We start from the raw sequence: 20,384 nt of genomic DNA on the forward strand, positions 1-20,384 counted from the left end.
AGATGTTTATAAAGGTTAGTGTACTTATATTATACCATCTGAATAGCATTCTATCCTTCTGCAGGCACGGTTTCGGCGGGTAGAGAACCGCAGTAGGCACTCAGTCATCAGTCGCCTGACTAAGAGATTTTGTCACTTTTGCGGAAGTGTAGATGCCAAAGCTGGATATGCTCAAGCAGTATATCCCTAAGCTTATACCCAGCTATATCGCGGTGTTATTGGAGGTGATGTGCAAGAGTCGACATACTCACGCCCAAATTGATGGACTGAAGTATTGCCGAACGTGAGCACATAGTATATACGTACAAAGCATACCGCAATGGAAACTTTGCGATCTGGACAGGCCCAAATCTCAATCCTTGATAGTCATGAGCAATGCCTGACTAGTGCTGGGGATATGGTTTCCAACGAATCGGATGGCGCTAACACGACAATCGGCACCCCGCAATCGATCGAGCAAATGGGGCCCACCTGTGTGGCATCTCCGTGGGCATCGAGAACGCCAATGGAGGCTCGGCCACACCACGAGGATCACGTTGCCACAACCATGGCATGGTATGGCATGGCATCTGTTGGGCAACGCCGGAAAGTTAGCCGACAGACGAACCGGGTGATAAAAGGGAACGAGTTCAGCAGAGGGAGAACCTTTGGACGAGAATCGGATTGTGGAGCACAGCCCCGTTGCGCCCGTCGCCCAGGGACTCGGCTGGTTGCTGGGCGCTGGTGCGGCTTGGCAGTTGGCACATCACCAGATGCAGATGGGGAGATACAATGGAGCTCGAGGAGACACGGAGTTCATGACGGTAAAATGGCTGCCTGCAGAGTTCCATTCAATGCTGAGTTGCATGATGCTGGTCATAGCTCAGGTCGCACGAGGAGAGGAATGAAGAGAGAAGATGAAGTTTGTTTCCTGAAGTTCTACAGAAGAACTCACATGACAACCCGCAGGACTAGCGCGAGCGGCGGTGCCAGGTGCTCGAGCTTCAATCATGATGTCAGGCCTTCTTCGCGTGAGCATAACGTTGTTCCCTGCGAATTGCTCGACAAATGACTCCTTGTGGCTCGTGTCCAACCAAGTCTGAGCCAAACTTGATCCACCATGGCTCAGCCTTGGGAGCGGAGTCCGCTGCATTCATTGTCCAATGCGCAGCTTCACAGCTTTCACTTCCCCAGATTAGTGCACTGCCCAGGGCAGACTTGGCCCCCATGCTGGCCGTGTTTTCCGACCGGTGGTCAGTCAGTGACGTCCTGGTCTTGATCATAGGCCGATCGACTACTTAAGTCCCGCCCTCGCCCTTGCTTTTTTCATCCTAGCTTTGTTCCTCAAGAACACCTGTCTATCGCGAGACAACCTTGCGATTCATCTGCTATCTACTCTCAATCGCTAGCTTGACTATTTCGCAACTACAATGTCTGCTGAGCCCAGCACTGTCCCTGTCAACGGCAAGGCGCCTGCCCACCATCCTGCTCATGGTCTTGTCGATGTACAGCCTCCGCGCCTGTCTGATCTGCAGCCCAAGTACGCTTCAGTGATCCAGCACGATGGCAACAACCCCGATGCGCACGGGTGGTACGCGTCGTTCAGTATGTCATCCTAGATCAAAGATCAGTATCCAGCTATTAACCATTCTTTTCTTTCTAGAGCACTCCCTCGGAGAGTGTATCGGTGGTCTGGGTATCGTTCCATGCTGCCCTTGCCCGAACCCCTTCAGGCCCGTTCCACAAGGTGAAGTCGGTTTGGTGACGCGATTCGGCCGGTTCGTGTACCCAACATCCAGAAACAAACAAGAACACGCCATTGACTCCTTCTAGTTTCGAACGCGCCGTGGACCCCGGCCTCGTCAAGGTCAACCCTCTCAGTGAGCGCCTCATTACAATCGACGTGAAGATCCAGATTGTCGAGGTGCCTCGCCAGATTTGCATGACCAAGGACAACGTGACCTTGAACTTGACCTCCGTCATCTACTACCAAGTCGTCTCTCCCCACAAGTCTGCATTCGGTATCTCCAACATCCGTCAAGCGCTCGTTGAGCGTACCCAGACTACACTGCGTCACGTCATTGGTGCGCGCGTTCTCCAGGATGTGATTGAGCGCCGCGAGGAGATCGCCCAGTCAACTTCTGAGATCATTGAAGAGGTGGCCGCAGGATGGGGTGTCAACGTCGAGTCCATGCTCATCAAGGACATCATCTTCAGCGACGATCTCCAGGACTCTCTGTCCATGGCCGCTCAGTCCAAGCGTATTGGTGAGAGCAAGGTTATCGCCGCTCGTGCCGAAGTCGAGTCCGCCAAGCTCATGCGCCAGGTATGCACTCAAATCACTTTTGTCCTTTTGAACCGAAGCTAATTCACTCAGGCCGCCGATATCCTTTCTTCCGCCCCTGCCATGCAGATCCGCTACCTCGAGGCGATGCAAGCTATGGCCAAGACGGCAAACAGCAAGGTCATCTTCCTTCCTGCGCCCAATCAAACAGTGCAGCAGCAGCTGGCGGCCGCCGAGAATGCCGGCGAAGGGCCCAGCCGCTACGCCTCTCCGCAAAAGGACGATGGATTCCAGCACGCGATCAACGCCCGCGTTGTGGAGGACATCTGAGCGCGACGCGACGCTTGCATACGAGGATGAACGACAGTAATACCTTGGAACAGCTTTTAATACCCTGGATCATCTCCTTGCTTCATTAATTACGATACCCGCTTTTGATGTTGTATTAATTGAATATCACGATTATTGTCATGATTTTAATTCTACCTTACGCCTAAAGCTCCACCTCCGCATTCTCCGTAACAAACCACGTACTCGTAATCCGATCAACAAGCGGCTTCTCAAAAGTATTCATCCTATCAACCTTGATAAAGATAAGCAAGTCTATGAAAGCTCGACTGATTCTGCAAATAATATATAATATGCACCTTAAACAATGATGGTACTCACCGCCCTGGAAAGTGTGGGGAATCCAGGTACGACATGCAGTCTGGCCCGCCTCAACATGTCCACCTTACCTACAATTTCATGCCAACTCGCGACACTCACCAATCTCCCTGGTTTACACTCGCTACTTCCACTACCACCCCAATGGCACCCTCAAAACCACCAAGTCCAGCCCCCCGCAACCAATCACCCGCCCCCTCACCACTCCCAAACCCCGACTACACAAACCCAACCTTCGACCCGGTCGACTTCCTAAACGACTCGCTCCCACCCCTCGCACTGCAATCACAATCCTCGTCCTCACAATCCTTACAGCCTCCATCTCATCAGCAACTGCGACCCGTTAACCTCCCCGAGCTCTCGACCCGCGTGCAGTCCCTCCTCTCGCAGACGAACGCCCAGAACATCCGGCACTCGACGACGCTTACGTCTCTCACCGATGATATCCTCCGGAGCGGGAATAGACTTGCGTATGAGGTTGAGGTTTTACGTGGTGAGACGATAACGCTTTCGGAGTTGGTGGGGGAGGGGTTGGCGGGTGAGATTGGGAGGTTTACTGTTGCGGGTGGAGATGGAGCTACGGATGACGATAAAGAACGAGAAGTTGAAGCCGAACGAGAAACAGAAACAGAAACAAACGGTCCCGAAACCGCGTTGAACGAAGAAAAAACAAAGAAAATAACTGAACCAGAATACATCACCAACCTCCGGACACTGAACCAAGTCCGCGCGCGCCTCGAAGAAGTCGTGCAGACCTTCGGCGACGCAATGGAGTGGCCGCTTCCACCGTCCGAAACTTCCATAACGAGCTCATTCATTTCCGTTTCTGCGCCGGAGCCGGGACCTGATGCACATAGTCGCGAGGAGAAAGGGCAGGAGGTTGCGGCGAAATTGCGGGGCGAGATTACCGAGTTACTGGATGGCGAGGGCGGGATTGAGGCTGCGAACAGGCGGATCGAGGCTTTACGGACGCTGGTGAATGTGTGGAGGGGCACGGCGGAGGAGAAGGCGCGTTTGAGGTTTGTCGAGGGGTTAGGGAAGATTGTTGAGGAGAGGAGGAGGGTTCTTCAGGCTAAGGCGCAGCCTGTGCAGCCTATGCAGAGTGGTCCGCAGAGGGGGCATCAGAGGCAGGAGAGTGAGGGGCCTGGAGGGGGGATTTTTAGGAACTTGCAGAGGTTGAGGGAGGAGATTTATTTGGAGTGATTCTACATAGCATATCGTATCTTAATGGCGTTGGGTGGTCTTTACATATACCTTGTTAGAATTACAGCGTATTTCTTTGCTGCATTGGACTAATGTATACTTTTCTACTTGTTTGACAATTAAGCCTCTTAGATGGCTTTATACACGACAACGGCATTCTCTGCAGACGGTAGCAGTCACTGTACCACCAACAACTCCCGGTTGCACAGACTGCAGGGACCTGAAAGAAGCAGCAACGATCGGCCTGGACCAGGGCAGAAACATGGATAGGGCTGTCAATGTGAAACAGCATAGGTTGGGGTCTGATGACGCGGCCCTGAGCTAGTCTGCGGTGGGCGGCAAGTAAGCTTATCTTGGTCTGAACACAGGAGTATAGCTGAGTTCTGTACAGAGTGTACAGAAATATTATTATAGAGGTATGTTTAAAGGTAGAGAGAGATCTCACGTGTAGAGTCAATCTCAGATGGACCCGAGATTGGAACAGCCGATCTGGAACGATATTATGAAGTTGAGAGTTGAAACGAGCGGGCGTGGCGATCAGGGCTGTCGTCATCCCAACAGGAAAGTCAACTGCGACTCTCTCTTCTGATTCTGCAACATGGCCTCTTCACTCCGTTGATCTTCTCCTCTTGTCCCCATCCATCCCAACTCTATATCTTCTCGTATCTACCGTGCCCACGGACAATTCTCTGCGGTGACCTGACTTGTGCTCGCCGGAATGTCAATCCCCAACATTCTGCACTGATTGACGATACGGTACCCCTGCCCAGCAATCAGCAATCAGCAACAGCACAGCAGCCCGATGGCCTCGCGCGGCCTTCTGAGCGGCCTTGACGGCGCGCTCTCTGGTCCCTGGGCCGACCAGTACAATTCCCTGCGATTGTCCGCGACGCGGTTTCTGCAGCAGAGTCACTATGCCCGTCCACGGGCGCGACCGACGCGCGTAATCCTCACAATTGCAACATGCTTCTTTTTCCTGTTTGTTCTTATGCGCTCTCCGCGCGAGGTACGTCTAGAGAGAATTCTTAATTGTGCGATTGCTGATAATTCCCAGCCAGAGGTCAACCACTGGCTCCAGTATCCCTCGTACCACCCTTATCACGGCAAGCCCGAAGACTCAACGATTGTTTCGCCCTCGCATTCGCTCAATTACAACAATACCCCGCCGAGTGGCTCGTCAAAGACGAACCCCTCTTTCCACCTCGTTCTTCCAGCGACCCGGAGTAACCCCGGACTATGTCGTACATTGACTTCGGCGATGATTTTGAACTACCCGCCGCCGACTCTAGTGCGCTACGGGAGAGAACTGCCGGCCGGCTCGGCAGGGCACGACTACATGGTTGATCGGATTACGGGGATATATAATTTCCTGGCGTATACGCCTCGTCTCCAGGATAATGATATTGTGCTGGTTGTGGACGGTTTTGATATTTTCTTCCAGTTGCCGCCGGAGGTTCTCATCAGCCGGTACCAGGCGCTTCTGCGGGAGACGAATGCCAAGCTGAAGGAAAAGTACGGCATGGTGACGGTGGATCGGCCGTTCCGTAAGGATGGCGTGGAAACTTTGCAGAAGTACTCTCAGCGCGTGATCTTCTCCGCGAGCAAGGAGTGCTTCCACAATCTCACTGAGGACCCTGGCTGTCGCAGTGTTCCTGAGTCTACGCTACCTCCGGACAGTTATGGGTGGAAAACTGATCTCAAGGGAGAATTGACTCGGCCGCGGTGGCTCAAGCCAGGTGCGGTAATTGGCCAGGCGGCGGATCTCAAATTGATCTACGCGCAGGTATTGCGGTTTGTTGAGGAGCACCGAGACACCGAGGGCGACTATCTATCCCTGACGCAGATGTATGGCAAGCAGGAATGGGTGCGCGAGCTCGAACGACGACGAACCGCGGGCGGTTTCAAAGAGATGCTATATCGGTGGATCGGGATCTCAGAAGCTACAAACATCACCGGTACCCCGCCACCTCTAGAACCCGGCCAACGCTACGAATACGGCATCGGCGTCGATTTTGAATCGCGCCTCTTCTTCAACACCGCCAACGCAAAAGACGACGTCGAATGGCTGCGCTACAATAACGTCACTAAAACATCCACCGCGCAAATGGAGCATCGCGTTCCCCGCGAATCCCGCCTCTTACTCCCGGACGACGTCTCAAACAAACTCCTCGGCAACCCCTTCAAGCAACCACACTACAATAAAGACGAGTACATCAACCCACCCTGGAACGACACCCTCGATAAACTCCCCGCCCACCACAGCTGGAACACCATCCCGCTCATGACAAACGTGCACTCCGCACAAGTCCCCGCCCTCGTGCACATGAACCCCAAGGACAAAGCCATGACGCGCGACGCATGGTGGTCGAAAATGTGGTACTCCCCGTGGGCGCGCGCCCTACTGCGGAAATACATGCGTTCCCAGACGGGCTTCGACGCCGCGCAGCATGCCCTGCTCGGTCAGAGCTTCTGGGATGCCCGTGGTGGCGTCGGTGGTGTGTGGACCGATAAGGGCGAGTGGATCGATTACCCTGAGGTATGCTCTGGTTTCGAGAGGGACTTGTTCGACGATGACTTTGGGGGTTTCGGGGAGGAGGATGGGGGGCAGTATGGTGGACCGGTTTATAATCAGTGGGGGAATTTGGTTAAAGGGAGGGAGTTCTAAACTTGAAAGAACACCGTCACCTATCTCTTAGGTATGGTATGATAGTTTTGGCAGCGTCTTACCAGGTTTTTCATGGCTGGTAAGATGCATTTCTTTTGGCGTCGGCGTATGGTTTGGAATTTTTGTTTATCCCTTCACTTGAGTTAAGAAGATACCTCATAGACGCGAGCAAGCGAAGCGAAGCGATGGATACTCTGTGACTGGCCGTCTGCGTTCGCATAGCGGTATTATACTATACCAAAGTAAATTGATCGTCGAATCATATTCATGCCATTGTACTTTTATGCTATCCTTATCCCAGTAAACAAGACACAACGCCAGACCCTGTCTATACAACGCCAGATATAATACAACCCAACGCAAGCCAAGCCGCTTGACAAAGTCGCTACATATCCATACTGTAATGATCAAGATAAGGCAGGTCACATCGCCGCAGCCCCCAACGTCTCCCGAATAATGCTCAGTATCTCAAGAACGTTCTCGTCACTCAGCCGCTGCTCCCGCTCTTCAATCACCGTGTCGATTAGCGCTAGCGCGCCGTAGTCGCCTGCTTCGCCTTCTTCTCCTTCCCCTTCTTCTCCTTCCTGGCCTTCGGCGTCGGTGCCGCCAGCGCCCTCGGTATCATCGATTGCTTCCCCGGCTACCTCTTCGCCATGTCCGTGTCCGTCCTCGACACCGGCACCGCCGGTTTGTTCATGTTCGTCGACTTCCATTTGTTCATCCTCGTCCCCACCTTGTCCTTGCATCTCTTCGACGCCATTCTCACCTTCTGTCCCGGCGGGCGCAGAAGGAACACCAATGCCCAGATTCACAATCATGAGCACCTCGCCCTTCGTAAGCCCGTACGGCTGCAGCCTAGTAATAAGTTCGCGGAGGGCATGGTCGATTGGCGTCGCCTCCGAAGTGGTCTTCTTCCCTTTAGATGTTGACTCTGTCCGGCTTGTGTAGGCCGGATACCGCAAAAGATGAGGCGAGAGGCGCGTTGCGTAGTTATGTATCTAAGCCCAACATCAATAACCATCCTCTACCCCCTCCAATCAAGCCCCAAAAGGAAATAAGGGTAGTGAATTGAACTCACCTCCTTAACAACAGTATTATGATCCCTCAAATCCGGGCTCGGGATCCAATGCTTTTGGTTCACGCCTGGGGGGGCGTTCGGTGGGCGGCGCGGGGGGTTTGCGGTTAGGAAGGATAGGACTTCGATGTTTGTTAGGGTTGCGGATTGGGGGGATATTATCTTCAGACGTTTATTTATCAGTATGAGTTTAGGACTGAGGATTGGGGATAGATGGAGGGGTTGCGTTGTGTGAGAGGTTAAGATGGGGCAGGGTACGCACCCGCATGGTTTCGAATACAAGTGTGGAAGTCCTCGAGAGGGATCTGTGTTTTGAGGGTCGTAGTAGAGATCGGTAAGCTGGGCTTGGATTAATTGAAGTATATCTAGAATTCTAGATGGTGACTCGAGAGTCGTGAGGGGAAGAGCAGGAGAAAATTAGGCGGTCGAGAAGTATTTAGCGGCATAATTGAGCCTCAGTCTCTAAGCTCAGTAGGCGGTAAGTCTCTATCCATATCCATCGGAGGAACACGGACATGCCCACACCGTAGCTAGTCTAATTCAATAGATAAGATAGAAAATACTCAAATCCTAAAACCCCATCCTCCACAGGTCTAGGCTGAACATTCCTCGCGGCCTCGTCCTGGAACTGATTCCCCCACTGCTTGGCTCTAGCTTCTGCATGTTACCTGCACATCGCAGAGTCATCACAATACAAGACGCCCAGCCTCTCAACGAGCTAAACTCGACACGTTATCCCCTCCATATCGTTGGGTTCATTGCCATTCGCGCGGAGGAGGGTGTCGATTCTTGAGGTAGTATTCAATTCGTCATTGCCAATAGCAGCAGCGGCACCGTTCCTGTTGGCGCTACTGTTTGATCTGTTGACCCTCGCAACACGACAACCAACCCAACAAGTAAAAAAGCCTTGAGCGATCCAGGCGCGCTAGGCCCCTTGGTAATGTGGTATTTTGTGCCGCGGTTGTTGCAGCGGTGGTGGTAGAGGGCCTAGTGGAAGTCGTTTTGCACTGGGAGGTCAGAGCGGTGGTAGAAGGCTATGTAGAGGGTGTCTTTCTTGAGGGGGGTCATTGTGTTTGATTGATGGGAGTATGTGGTTGGGAGGAGAGTAAGTTCAAGTTGGTAGATTTAGATCCGAAACTAGGTAGAGTGGGCCAACTGTCGTAGTGTAGTAGTATGTGAACTGAAGGAAAAGCCAGCACCATGCGCCGGGAGGGACCAAAACAGTAAATCCCCTCCTATGCCACCCAAACAAACGATTGCAAGCAACAACATAGCACAGTCAAGTAAGACAAGTCAAGTAAATCACAGAAAATCGACCCACATGGTGTGATATCATACAGAAGAAGTAAAAGAGATCCGTAACTTTTTTATCGTTCTCAAACAGATAAGTGATTCAGTTAGTCGTCCCTCTTGTTCTTCTTCTTCTTCTTGCCGTCCGTCTCTTCAGCGTCGTCTGACCGCTTGCGTTTCTTCTCCTTGTCGTCGCTCTTGGAAGCCTTCTTGGCCTCCTTTTTGGCCTTCTTGAGGTCCTTCTTGCTTACGGAGCTGGGGGCGCCCGAGGCGTCGAACTGGATCTCGCCGCGCTCGAGCTTGCGCTTGTACCGCTTGACGCTGAGGCCAGCCTGCTCGGCTAGCTTCTCAATGTCTGCGTCGGAGTCCTTGTTCTTCTTGGATTTCTTAGGTGTCTTTTCCTCTTCGGAGGAGGAATCTGCGCCGTTGACGGCGGGCTCCTCGTCCGAGTCCGCGTCAGCCATATCCTCATCTTGAACTTCCTGGACGAGCTTCTTGGCCGGTGTGGCCTCGTCCTCGTCCATGGCGTCCGCGTCGGGGTTGTATTTCCGGACTTCGTTGATGTTGAACTTGCCGGGTTGGCCGTTGGGTGCAATAGCCACACCGCGGGGCTTGAGGGGTTTGCCTTCAAGGGCGGCGAGCTTGCGCTCGAGGTTGAAGCGGGCCTCGGTACCGAGGGCGGCCTTGTCCTCCTCGGCGACGTCGTCGTCCCATTCGGCGAGAGCGTCGACACGGAGACCGAGGGAGGCCTTGGCGGCGAGGACTCTCGCCATCTTACCCTTGTTCTTTCCGGTGGCCTGGCCAATCAGGGAGGCGTGGTAGATCAAACCGTACTTGGGTGTGTCGTGCTTGGTCTTGAGGGCACGGAAGAGGGCTTTTTCGGCACCGAGGATCTGGAGGGTAGAGGCAGGGCTCTTAGAGAGGTTGGTCAAGCTACCGGCGTGGGCGATGAGACGGGCGCCGACTAGGTCACCGACAAGGGCGGTCAAGTTGGGAGCTATGGCGTTCATACGGGCGGTGATGTAGCCGGCGAGTTGGGAGCGGTAGTCGGAGAAACCAATCACTTGCTCGGCCAGGGCCTGGATGTTCTCCAAGTCCTCCTCGCTGATTTCTGTACCCATAGACCTGTCTGCCGCGGACTTTACAGCGGCCTCGATCTCCTCGGGGAGGATCTCTGTAAGATCGGCGTTCTCAAAGTTGGAGCGCATTCCCATCTTGAGAACAAGTCTTGAGTAGGCAATGTTGTCGTTGAGGATCTTGGCGAGTTCAGGGAAGTGCCAGCCGTACCATTCCTTCACACGCATGGCGTAGTTGTTTAGCTCCTTGTCCAGGTCATCCAGCAGACCAATCGCCTGCACGATCATGGTGTCGATCTTGTCGGGAGAGAACTTGAGCTTGTGTCTGGCGAGAGAGTGGGACAGACCCAGAGACATCGTGGACATGTCCTGGGGGAGGAGACCAGGAATCAGTGTAGGCAGGTGTTCACGGATCGCACGGTAGATGTCGGCCGTTGTGGAGTCGGCAACGAGAGAGATATCAAGACCGGGGAGCTTGCCAATGGCATTTCCTACGCAAGTCAATACTTTGAATTTGGTGAGAAAGTTGTCGCGACGACATACCCAGCTTAGGATCGGCAACGGCCAGAGAGACCTTCTTCTCATCCTTGATCTCATCGAGGAGACCAGCAAGACGAGGAGTAACCTTTCCTTCAACGACAGAGGCCACTTCCTCGAGAGCTGCGGTAGCGCTGTCGAATTTCTGGAAGCTCTTCAACTTTAGCCTGTGTTCGTGTTAGCTTGCGCGAATTTTTACGTCGATTGCTTGCATTGAGAACTGCAATCAATTCTCAAGTCGCCGACCGGGAAAAGATAAAGCATACAAGTTCGAAACACCCTCTGCCGTAGCGGCCTCGGTAGCGATATCGTCACGCTTCAGAAGCTTCTTGTCCTTAGCCTTGAGCAGGGCATAACCCGCACTCGTTTCCGTCAAGATGAAAAGCGTCATGGTGTATGTGCGATCTCGACTGCCAAGTACTGAGAACGAGGAAGGACGGCAGCCAGGAGGGAGGAGGGAGGGACAGGCGTGGGACGTGGACGACTCCGAGCAGCTAAAGCGAGAAAAAATCCAAAAAGCCGGAGTGGAAAAAAACTGCTGTGGCTGATGACCCGCTTATCGTGGCTAGTGCCAGTAAGGCGGTGCGTGGATGACATAATCACGGACGCGGCCAGAGAACAGCAGCACCTGGAGCTTCCGGTGTCGATGCGGAGAGCTGTTCTGGAATTCAGCCATTCACCTGCCCATCATGGAGGGTCTTTTTTTCAATGTTAACAGCGGGTATGCTACATCTTACCGGATGCTAGATGCGAGGCTAACGGATGCAGCTACATCGAGGGCATAGTTCGTGGATATCGGAACAGCCTCCTCACCGGACAACACTATTCGAACCTGACACAATGCGAATCCATCGATGGTCGGTCTTCCACGATGCAATATCCTGGTATATCTCTAACTATTTGCAGATGTGAAGCTGCAGCTGGCGCCCGCGTATGGCGACTTCCTCGGAAACCTCCCTCCCAACCCCTCCACTTCTGCTCTCGCGGGCAAGATGACCGACAAGCTGGTCGCTGAGTTCCGCTACCTCCTCCAGCAAGCCACCGGATCGACCGCGAAGTTCCTTGAATTCCTGACATACGGCTACATGATTGACAACATCGCGCTTCTGATCACCGGAACCCTGCACGAACGTGACACACGAGAGCTACTAGAGCGATGTCACCCCCTCGGATGGTTCGAGACCCTGCCTGTACTTTGCGTCGCGACGAATATCGAAGAATTGTACAACTCTGTCCTGATTGAGACACCGCTGGCTGGTTTCTTCAAGGGCAGCCTGAGCCACCAGGATCTCGACGAGCTCAACATCGAGATTGTCCGCAACACGCTGTACAAGAATTACCTGGAGGAATTCTACAAATTCGTCACTACACATCCTGATTTTGCGGGAACGCCGACGCAAGAAGTCATGGCGGAGATTCTGGAGTTCGAGGCGGACCGCCGTGCTATCAATATCACATTGAACTCATTCGGCACAGAGCTCTCCAAGCCCGAGCGGCGGAAGCTCTACCCTGAATTCGGCAAACTGTACCCCGAGGGCTCGCTCATGCTTTCCCGGGCCGACGACATTGAAGCCATGTCTCTGGCCGTCAGTATATCTGCGGACTACAAGGCCTTCTTCGACGCCGTGGGTCTTACCCAAGGTGGAAGCGGGATGGGCGGCGGTTTCGGTGGTTCTGATGGCAAGAGCTTGGAAGATCTGTTCTACCAGAAGGAGATGGAAATGAGCAAGCTCGTGTTTACTAGGCAGTTCACCCCTGCTATTGTATATGCCTGGATGCGGCTGAAGGAGCAGGTAAGCGTCCGCTCATCATCCGTCAATCTCAAAATCTCAACTAATATCTCCAGGAAATCCGCAACGTCACCTGGATCTCGGAATGCATTGCCCAGAACCAGAAGGAGAGAATCGGCAACTTCATCTCCGTCTTCTAGACCCCTCCTCTCCAATCAACCCTGTACCTCTTCCCGACCTCGAAGATCAGCATCGATGTCCTCGCTGTCTTCTCATGCCCTTTCCTTTATCGTTACCAAATATTGCCCAGTCGTACGAGCGTATCAATTTCCGGGGTATATCATGTCGTACTCCGTAACCGAATCTGTTATCTCTTATCTACCAAGGCGTTGGGGATCTCTTTTGTGTGACATAGTACCTACCTACCTGTCAGAGTATAGATGACGAAGATGGAACAAATCTTCTCTTCGCTGAGATAGTATATGACCGTGGTCGTATATTCACCTATCGGAATCCAGGGCAGGGTATCACCGGCAGACGCCTAGCTTTCATCACAGAATATATATAGGATGAATCACCGCCCTACCCCTTGCGCTTCGAATACGAACTCGGCGCACCTTTTTCCGACCCTGGACGTGTAAGCATTGGCATCTCAACTGGACTACTGCAGCATCCTTTTACTTCCCATTGAGGCTCTACTAGCAGTATCGAGATTGCTGCTTGTCGGGCAAAGTCGCTGGCCATGTTCAGATACGTCACATTGCTAAGGTAGAGCTAGCACGGGCAGTGGGCACCTGGCAGCTGGCACCTGTAGACCACACCCCGCCTCTTCCTTGGCCCACTGTGTCCTGTACGTAGGTTGTGATATGTTCAGGGTTTTTGTTGTGCTGCCCAGCGTGGGCAGCACCGTGACCTTGTCGGGCGTCGGGAAGCTCCGTAGTCTGGTAGAGACTCAGAACCTTATTTTGCACGTCATGAGACGCAACCCGGACGGGGAAATGGCCCTAGGGTAAGGTTCGAGTCTGACGCGCTTATGCCCATGTGATAGTGTATATGTATTGTATGATCCATTTCACCTGAACCTGAAGAAAAGACACGAAAATGAAAATCGAGAAAAAAAATAGTGCATGCAAGAAGTCTTGAGTATATCGCGTCGTAGAGCAAAAAAGAGGAAGGAAATTCATGATAGATGGCTAAAGCTCAATGCTACTTTTTAAAAAGGTTTTCATCACAGATCTTCCTCGCCAAAGGGCCAATGAGAGAAAGAGACAGAGATATTCGAAGAGATATTGGAAAGTGAATATTAGCGCAGCGCAGTTACTCGTACTGGAAGAGAGCACTGATACTTTCTCCGTGGTGGACGCGACGGATGGCCTGCGATGTGACAAATCAGCATGGATGTTCAATACATCTCGGAATTCGGAAGGAAGCAAATATATGGGGCTCGTACCTCTGCGAAAACGTGGCCGACTTCCAAGACTTCTAGCTTGGGGCATCGGCGCAAGTGCTCATCCTGAGAAACGCTATTGGTCACGACGACCTTGTCTAGGGCGCTGGCGTTGATGCGCTCAATAGCATCACCGCTGAGGATACCGTGTGTCACCAGGGCGTAAACCTGCGAGGCACCTTCCTTCTTCAAAAGTTTCGCAGCGCGAGTGATGGTGTTCGATGTGTCAGCCAGATCATCGATGAGAATAGCTGTTCGGTCTTTCACATCTCCGACTAGCATCATGGTTGCATTCTGGCGATCTGTAATCCGCGTGGGACGTCGTTCCTAGATGCTGTTAGTAAACTATAGCTTATGATTTCGGGGTACAAACCTTGTGAATGAGTGCGAATTCCATGCCCATCGAGTCCGCAATGGCAGTCGCGCGTTTGGCGCCACCGGCGTCCGGACTCACGACAACGGCTTCCTTGTAGTTGGCGATGTTCCGGAGAATGTAGTTCTTGAGAAGTGGGCGCCCGTACAGGTTATCAACAGGGATATCAAAGAACCCCTGATATTGGGGATCATGGAGGTCCATTGTGATGATGTGGTCCGCACCAGCACAGGTAAGCAGGTCGGCCACAAGGGTACCCGCCTGAGCCACCCATTGCTTGTACCCAGGTCGAGGCTGGAACTTCTCGATCTTGTTCTGGCTGTCATCGACAAGGCCGTTCGGAAGTGTGGACTTGCTGCTGTCCGACTTCAACGATTCTAGAGTGTCACTGCGGGAGAGCCCGTTGGGCTGACGCTTCTTCACCGGGCTTCCGTTAGAGTCCTCTATTTGAGCCTTCGCCAGACTCTTTTGTAGGTTGTCGACACTGACCCCGTTCATCGGGTTTCCGATCTCCTTGCCAGGGTGGGGAGTCGGAGGGGTACTTTCGAATGTGTAGCCATTGGAAGCTCCTTGCTTTCCTTCAACCGATGACTTTACCAGAGGAGCTCCGGTTTTATTGTAAGGAATATCGCTCTGGCGGGAGTATGGGAAGAGGGGAAGAACGGCGGTGACTCTTCGGGCGGACGCGGTTTTGCATGCCGAAATAGTGATGAGCAGCTCCAACAGATGGTCGTTCACTTTTCCACCACCAGACTGAACAAGGTAGACGTCTTTTCCACGGACAGATTCCTTGATTTCCACCCTCGTTTCACCGACAGCAAACTTAGACAGTAATACGTCGGCCGGAGGGATCCCGAGAATGTCGCAAATCGTCTGAGTCAGTTGAGGGTGGGACGTGCCCCCAATGACGACGATATTTCGAACCATCGTTGCCAGAGTGTCGGGCTGACAGAAGATCTTCTAGGTAGGCTGGACGAGGGATTATCGAGAAGCGCTGAGGGTGTTGCCGATTCGGAGGCGGAGAAAACCTGGGAAAATCGGTAGAAGCGGTGATTTGGAGGGGCGGTATGATCGGACCGTTAGCTCGGTAGACACGAGGTGGGCGATATGTGGAACGAATAGTCCTGGAGTAAGGCGAGACAGGTAACTAGATCATGGCGGGGAATCGTGAACACAGTTCAAGAGACAGGACGACAACGACATGGATTGAGAGGCAGTGGATCGGAATGTCGTGTGCCCGTAATGGGGGAAAAGAAAAAAGCCTCTCTAGCAGTGGAACCTGCAGTTCGGGTTTTCTGCCGTTGGCGCCTCAGGCGTCGGTATGCCTGAAGGGGGCTAGCGGCACCCAGGGGCCCCTCGTTTCGAGCGATGGTTTCCAATTTCCAACGGCCCCGCAGAATGACGAAAGCCCAAACAATCGGCGGCCGGTGTTAGCAAGCATGAGATTGGGAAAAGAAACAAAGGGGAGAACAAAACATCAACATCAACATCCAACATGCGGTTAGCCATGGTCTCCCTCAGACTCAACAGTAGCTGTTTTGCCTGTTACGAAAGGGCTAAGAGCTGCTGATTACACCAAAGCATAGTCTCGATTGACCAGTAAGTACTTGAGAGTGAGAAAACAGGTGCAAGAAAATATGAGACATAGAAACATCAGACAATCCCATGGTAGATATTGTTCATCGCCTCAGGTCTAGGTCCAGGTCCGGTTTCCATTGCTGCAACGGAGGGAAAGGGCCAGAACGCAGTTTGCAATATCGTCTGCCCGGTAATGATATAGCATCAAACGCTGGTCCCACTGACGAGCAGTCACTAGGTTCATCGTCAGTGAGAGCGCTCTTGTGTGGAAAGCTCAACAGCATTGTCTCGAGAAGACAAGCCAGACGGCGAGATGGGTGAATTGCTCACAAGTCAAACCGTCCTCCAGTATTTGGGCAACCCCACAGTAGTATTCCACCATAGCCTATCCGTTGGATTTGAGGTTTGCTGATCGGATTTCGCAGATGCGCATGTCTGATGCTTGGCTTCTCATTTACAAACGACTGTAGAGTCTATCAGTATGAGACGTTCGTTCCGTAAGGATTCAGCAGGTAATTGGCACTCACAGAGCATCAATGTCAGTCCTGGGGCCGCAAGAACTACGTTCGTTGCAGCCCTCTGAATGCGCATTTCCGTGGCGATGCGTGACAGCATGAGGCTGCTATTCCTGAGATCCAAACTAGCGCTTCCTATACAGCTTCATCTGTTCGATCCCGTGTTCCAGGATTCGGAGCGGCAGGATACTGTCACGATGGTGTGCATGGGCTGTACATAGACTCGCTAGACCGGCCTGTCACTTGACAGAAGAAGAGGAAGCAGAGTGGCAAAGATCCATTTCCATTAGACACGAAGATAAACTATCCGTCAGTCCAGATTTGAGACCACGAAAGACGGTTTCGCTTTTGTTGAGTTGCTGCCCCTCTTGGCTTTAGGGAAACCGTGTCAATCCACGGACCCGGCCTGATGGGCGGACCCCATATGAAGAGCATATTTGACCTTCATCGAGGATACATCATGGTAGTGTCTCTTTGTAGTTGCACGCAACCTTGCAGAATCGCCAGCCCTCTGAGCGAATATGGTCAGCTCAGGCGACAAGCGGAGTTGGGCAATCAACGCCAGTCAGATCGCGTTGAGGGCAGATGCAGGCATCGCATCACGTGCCCACGGTCGTTCAGGGGTGGGTTGCACGCGGATAAGGCCAAGCTCGAAGTGGATTAGTGCAGTTGATAGCAAGATCTCCGCCAACTGAGCTTCCTCGATGATTGTTGTCACTCATTGTCTTGGTTGATACGTGAAACCGACCGGGTCCGTATGGCCTGAATCCCTTTTCGTCTTGCGGTTGCGTCTATCTCCGTATCAATGCCTCTTCATCTCATATCTCGGCGTCCTTCTCCGACCACCGCGTCATTCACAGTTTCCAATGCCTCCAGACATGCAAGCACCGCTGCGAAGCTCTTTTTCTACTTCCAACTCCTCCTACGTGGGATAGTCTTTGCGGGCGTACTTTTTCTTCATGCTGCGCGATACCGTCATTTGTTCTTTTTCGAGGATGGATCCTTCGTGCCTTGGACAGCGGTATGGTCGAGTTCACTGGGGTCCTTTGTTTGTCGCGTGGCCGATAACTACAATTTCTTCATTGCTTTCGCCAGTGCGTTGGTGGTATATGGTGTGTTTAGAAAGGGCTATACAGGTTCGTTTCCATTATGCAGATTCTTTGCTCACACTGACTGTCAACAGAGGAATCTCTCTTGGTTATCCGTGGTTTGGGCATTCAGACGTCCACATCCTCCCCCACCTACCTATCCACAGCTGCGACAAGGTTTATCCCAACGACCGAAATCCAGGACATTGTTATACACGAGGCTTTTAAGGGCTTCGAGGTGCGCTTCTACCTTGCGGTAGTCGTTGTAGGAGAGCCAGAAGTTGTTGTGGTCTTCCCAGTAAGTATTTCTGAGCCACGGCAACACCGTCAGGAATGCGTTGTTAACATCTGTCTTTCAGAAGCTTCTACCTAATAGAGCAAAGCTAGAAGAAGTATGGAGAGGTTCTCGACACTGTCTTTACGACTCAAAGCCATAAACCAGCATAACACCTCCAGCTCGTCGATGCCCTTACGAAACCTACCCGGTGAACGGGGTGATCTTTCAATATTCACACTTCTATAGAGGTATGTACAGGTTATTTATGAATTCAAGTTCTCCGCCTGAGCTCCCTTTTCCATTTTCCGTTGTTTGGCGGCCAGATATCTGGCGTTTTGAACTTCGACAGTGTCCAACTTCCTCTTTTGCATAAGAGGAACATACTTTCCGTTAGTTATGGACCCGTTACCACCATTGAAAATCCTCTCCACCGCGACCTGTCTCTCACGCTCAAAGTTCTTGATATCGGTGTTTTGAATAACACTCTGATCACCTTGTTGAAGTACCAGATCTAGCAGTGAACCAGCCAGAATCTCGTCCATCTTGCGTTGCCGCCAGACAGACCAGAGATCCTCGACAACGCCCCCGGCGCCGTATTTGCCCGCACCTTTGGCGTACGCGCTTCTCGCCTGCCTAAGATCTCCTGCGTAAATCCATTCCATTGCATCTTCTCGCGTCTCACTGTCTTTCTCGGGATATACGCAATTCCAAAGAACCAACGGGGCGTCCGAGGCCATCTCGTACGTGGGTCTGCACGGATTCTTGGATACGTCGAGCAATTCCGGCACAGCAGATGGTGACTCGAGACCTTGGCCCACGAGGAAGAGAATACCGACCATGTGCCTCACCTGGTGCCATAGAAAAGCGGAGCCCTGGAGATTGAAAACGTACACCTGACTATTGGCCGTACTTGAGCCTTGGGTCTCCTCACTCATCATAGGGTTATCCGAAGCTTGAAATTCTGGCCGAGACACATAGCCTAGCGGACTGGTCTTGGGGTCGAGCAGTTCAATATCCGCCCGATAGACAATTCGCTCAAAATTCTCGATCTGCTTGCTTGTATCCACCTTACAGAAGTTCCGGAAGTCGTGCACACCCTCAAAATGCCTAGCAGCTTCGCGCATAGCGTCGATATCTAGCCACCCTTCACGAAACTCTGGCGAACCGCGACTCGCTCGTGGAACAAGCCCAAGAGGGCCAGGCGTCGGAGAAAACGCGGGCTGTGTGAAAAAGTACTTATAGTGACGCTCTCGGCAAGAAAAGCGAGCATCCCATCCTTCCGGTAGATGCGGGCACCACGCCAGCACCCGGATGTCTTCTGGGAGTACCTTGTTCAGCAGGTTGACGTAGGGTAGCTCATCCCTAATATCATCCCAGTCGTCATCCGCCTCCTTTGACTTAGATCCCTCCTCTGTAGTCTCCCCAGCACCATCTGCACCCCCAACAACCTCCACCGGCTCCTTCCGCTTCGGCCTCGCACTGCGCACCTTAATCCCAATAACCTGACCAAACGCACTAACCCCGCGATCCGTCCTGCCAGCCTTACTGTACTCACACCCCTCCCAACTCAAAAAGAACGGCTCGCCATGCTTCCTCTTCATTTTCCGCCCCTCCTCCGCAGTAGGCAACCCATCAAGATCCATGTCAGTCGGGAAAATCAGCCGCGTCCGCCTCATCGCCTTCCACATCTCCTCCTCGATCGTCGGCAGCTCTGTCACGTTCCCGTTTGCGTGCTCCAGCCCTTGGTACCGCTGTCCCAGGTACGCGAATTTCAGCGCAATGTGCCGGAAATTGTACTTTGTGGGATCCATCCGGTTCGGTGTCTTGCGTGGGCGCGCGCTCGGCGCGTGGGTAATGTTGTTCGGGTCGTATTTGCCTGTTGCCAGCCATTTTGGGATTTTCTTGCCTGACTGGTCTTGATCTCCATCTTCTTGTGTGGCTAAAACTTCGTGAGACTGCGGGGTTGGGGTTGGGTTCGTGGCTTCTTGGGCGTTCGTGGATGCGGGTGCTGGAGTCACAGGAGAAGAAGTATACTCCGCCGTTCGAAAATTCAACTGTCGCTCCAATTCACTAATCCGTTCAATTAAGCTCGTGGTACTCCAGGTCGAGTAGTCCGGCTGCGCCTGGGACTGGGACTGTTGCTGGCTCGCGGAGTCATTGCCAGCCATGATTTCTGCGGCGAGTCTATCAAGCTTGGAAAGGCCCTTGTGGACAAATCGGCAAGCGGTTTTGCTAGGATGTATTCGGAGCGCGGTGGACAACGGCCTCTGTGAGTATCTCCACATCCCAGAGTGGTGATGAGGGGGTCGTTGCTTGTTTTCTCTCGCAGGGCTAGCACTTAGCTGCACTCTTGAAAATTTCGGGCCGCTGGGCTGCGGTGTAATTATGGCGTAATGATTGTATTGTGTACGTTACAGGCTTCGATAAGATAGTAGAGGACCCCTTATCGGCTTATCAGCGATCTTCGGCCCGATCCATAAAGTTGGCTGCGCGCAACCACCACGAATGGCCATGGTCGGTATTATTCCAGCATTATTCGGACGGAATCACTTTCTGCCTCTGGTTCAAACTTGAAGAGCAAGCACCGGGGTCTCGCAAACT

At 52.7% G+C, this 20,384-nt stretch overlaps 10 protein-coding genes across 10 annotated transcripts; 6 read left to right on the forward strand and 4 right to left on the reverse strand.

Annotated features, from left to right (window-relative positions):
* The first annotated feature begins 132 nt into the window (after window positions 1-132).
* On the forward strand, window positions 133-1,297 carry BDV17DRAFT_20734 (uncharacterized protein). The gene has a single exon (XM_073755358.1). The coding sequence runs from the start codon at window positions 320-322 to the stop codon at window positions 1,049-1,051; it is 732 nt and encodes a 243-aa protein (XP_073617947.1). The 5' UTR covers window positions 133-319; the 3' UTR covers window positions 1,052-1,297.
* Window positions 1,298-1,409: 112 nt separating this feature from the next.
* On the forward strand, window positions 1,410-2,593 carry BDV17DRAFT_289108 (slipin family protein; the record flags this gene model as incomplete). Its single annotated transcript, XM_073761592.1, has 4 exons — window positions 1,410-1,584; window positions 1,643-1,757; window positions 1,813-2,305; window positions 2,357-2,593. 4 exons carry the CDS (start codon window positions 1,410-1,412, stop codon window positions 2,591-2,593), a joined length of 1,020 nt encoding a protein of 339 aa, XP_073617948.1.
* Window positions 2,594-2,965: 372 nt separating this feature from the next.
* Window positions 2,966-4,132, forward strand: BDV17DRAFT_289109 (uncharacterized protein; the record flags this gene model as incomplete). Its single annotated transcript, XM_073761593.1, has 1 exon — window positions 2,966-4,132. The coding sequence occupies one exon, from the start codon at window positions 2,966-2,968 to the stop codon at window positions 4,130-4,132; it is 1,167 nt and encodes a 388-aa protein (XP_073617949.1).
* Window positions 4,133-4,810: 678 nt separating this feature from the next.
* BDV17DRAFT_20878 (glycosyltransferase domain-containing protein) lies at window positions 4,811-7,064 on the forward strand. Its single transcript, XM_073755385.1, has 2 exons — window positions 4,811-5,138; window positions 5,187-7,064. The coding sequence occupies exons 1-2, from the start codon at window positions 4,935-4,937 to the stop codon at window positions 6,795-6,797; spliced, it is 1,815 nt and encodes a 604-aa protein (XP_073617950.1). The 5' UTR covers window positions 4,811-4,934; the 3' UTR covers window positions 6,798-7,064.
* BDV17DRAFT_257153 (uncharacterized protein) lies at window positions 7,054-8,274 on the reverse strand. The gene is made up of 3 exons (XM_073757160.1): window positions 8,135-8,274; window positions 7,876-8,034; window positions 7,054-7,795 (listed from the first exon to the last, which is right to left on the reverse strand). Exons 1-3 carry the CDS (start codon window positions 8,138-8,140, stop codon window positions 7,220-7,222), a joined length of 741 nt encoding a protein of 246 aa, XP_073617951.1. The 5' UTR covers window positions 8,141-8,274; the 3' UTR covers window positions 7,054-7,219.
* Window positions 8,275-9,269: 995 nt separating this feature from the next.
* nop58 (RNA-processing protein NOP58) lies at window positions 9,270-11,166 on the reverse strand (the record flags this gene model as incomplete). Its single annotated transcript, XM_073761594.1, has 3 exons — window positions 9,270-10,729; window positions 10,782-10,942; window positions 11,042-11,166. The coding sequence occupies 3 exons, from the start codon at window positions 11,164-11,166 to the stop codon at window positions 9,270-9,272; spliced, it is 1,746 nt and encodes a 581-aa protein (XP_073617952.1).
* A 213-nt stretch (window positions 11,167-11,379) lies between these two features.
* Window positions 11,380-13,207, forward strand: BDV17DRAFT_20894 (H(+)-transporting V0 sector ATPase subunit d). The gene is made up of 4 exons (XM_073755391.1): window positions 11,380-11,496; window positions 11,544-11,632; window positions 11,682-12,568; window positions 12,622-13,207. The coding sequence occupies exons 1-4, from the start codon at window positions 11,465-11,467 to the stop codon at window positions 12,703-12,705; spliced, it is 1,092 nt and encodes a 363-aa protein (XP_073617953.1). The 5' UTR covers window positions 11,380-11,464; the 3' UTR covers window positions 12,706-13,207.
* A 258-nt stretch (window positions 13,208-13,465) lies between these two features.
* On the reverse strand, window positions 13,466-15,365 carry BDV17DRAFT_20929 (ribose phosphate diphosphokinase subunit PRS5). Its single transcript, XM_073755397.1, has 3 exons — window positions 14,326-15,365; window positions 13,956-14,279; window positions 13,466-13,879 (listed from the first exon to the last, which is right to left on the reverse strand). The coding sequence occupies exons 1-3, from the start codon at window positions 15,250-15,252 to the stop codon at window positions 13,823-13,825; spliced, it is 1,308 nt and encodes a 435-aa protein (XP_073617954.1). The 5' UTR covers window positions 15,253-15,365; the 3' UTR covers window positions 13,466-13,822.
* A 1,676-nt stretch (window positions 15,366-17,041) lies between these two features.
* Window positions 17,042-17,995, forward strand: BDV17DRAFT_20980 (PIG-H family GPI synthesis protein). Its single transcript, XM_073755404.1, has 3 exons — window positions 17,042-17,554; window positions 17,602-17,804; window positions 17,866-17,995. Exons 1-3 carry the CDS (start codon window positions 17,224-17,226, stop codon window positions 17,941-17,943), a joined length of 612 nt encoding a protein of 203 aa, XP_073617955.1. The 5' UTR covers window positions 17,042-17,223; the 3' UTR covers window positions 17,944-17,995.
* BDV17DRAFT_20981 (pseudouridine synthase DEG1) lies at window positions 17,996-20,242 on the reverse strand. Its single transcript, XM_073755406.1, has one exon. It carries the CDS (start codon window positions 20,066-20,068, stop codon window positions 18,047-18,049), a length of 2,022 nt encoding a protein of 673 aa, XP_073617956.1. The 5' UTR covers window positions 20,069-20,242; the 3' UTR covers window positions 17,996-18,046.
* Between the last annotated feature and the right edge of the window lie 142 nt (window positions 20,243-20,384).

The sequence above is a fragment of the Aspergillus undulatus genome, assembly GCF_047715775.1.
Source record: "Aspergillus undulatus strain CBS 261.88 unplaced genomic scaffold BDV17scaffold_11, whole genome shotgun sequence".
Lineage (NCBI taxonomy): Eukaryota > Fungi > Ascomycota > Eurotiomycetes > Eurotiales > Aspergillaceae > Aspergillus > Aspergillus undulatus.

What these genes read in the sequence shown, in the direction of transcription:
- BDV17DRAFT_20734 (XM_073755358.1), top strand. Translation starts at nt 320, where the DNA reads ATGGAAACTTTGCGATCTGGACAGGCCCAAATCTCAATCCTTGATAGT.
- BDV17DRAFT_20878 (XM_073755385.1), top strand. Translation starts at nt 4,935, where the DNA reads ATGGCCTCGCGCGGCCTTCTGAGCGGCCTTGACGGCGCGCTCTCTGGT. An exon ending in TTATGCGCTCTCCGCGCGAG is followed by an intron (nt 5,139 to 5,186) that starts GTACGTCTAGAG and finishes GATAATTCCCAG; the next exon opens with CCAGAGGTCAACCACTGGCT.
- BDV17DRAFT_257153 (XM_073757160.1), bottom strand. An exon ending in ATAATACTGTTGTTAAGGAG is followed by an intron (nt 7,796 to 7,875) that starts GTGAGTTCAATT and finishes TGTTGGGCTTAG; the next exon opens with ATACATAACTACGCAACGCG.
- BDV17DRAFT_20894 (XM_073755391.1), top strand. Translation starts at nt 11,465, where the DNA reads ATGGAGGGTCTTTTTTTCAATGTTAACAGCGG. An exon ending in ACAATGCGAATCCATCGATG is followed by an intron (nt 11,633 to 11,681) that starts GTCGGTCTTCCA and finishes AACTATTTGCAG; the next exon opens with ATGTGAAGCTGCAGCTGGCG. An exon ending in GGATGCGGCTGAAGGAGCAG is followed by an intron (nt 12,569 to 12,621) that starts GTAAGCGTCCGC and finishes TAATATCTCCAG; the next exon opens with GAAATCCGCAACGTCACCTG.
- BDV17DRAFT_20929 (XM_073755397.1), bottom strand. Translation starts at nt 15,252, where the DNA reads ATGGTTCGAAATATCGTCGTCATTGGGGGCACGTCCCACCCTCAACTG. An exon ending in AATTCGCACTCATTCACAAG is followed by an intron (nt 14,280 to 14,325) that starts GTTTGTACCCCG and finishes AACAGCATCTAG; the next exon opens with GAACGACGTCCCACGCGGAT. An exon ending in TCGGCCACGTTTTCGCAGAG is followed by an intron (nt 13,880 to 13,955) that starts GTACGAGCCCCA and finishes GTCACATCGCAG; the next exon opens with GCCATCCGTCGCGTCCACCA.
- BDV17DRAFT_20980 (XM_073755404.1), top strand. Translation starts at nt 17,224, where the DNA reads ATGCCTCTTCATCTCATATCTCGGCGTCCTTCTCCGACCACCGCGTCA. An exon ending in GTTTAGAAAGGGCTATACAG is followed by an intron (nt 17,555 to 17,601) that starts GTTCGTTTCCAT and finishes GACTGTCAACAG; the next exon opens with AGGAATCTCTCTTGGTTATC. An exon ending in AAGTTGTTGTGGTCTTCCCA is followed by an intron (nt 17,805 to 17,865) that starts GTAAGTATTTCT and finishes TCTGTCTTTCAG; the next exon opens with AAGCTTCTACCTAATAGAGC.
- BDV17DRAFT_20981 (XM_073755406.1), bottom strand. Translation starts at nt 20,068, where the DNA reads ATGTGGAGATACTCACAGAGGCCGTTGTCCACCGCGCTCCGAATACAT.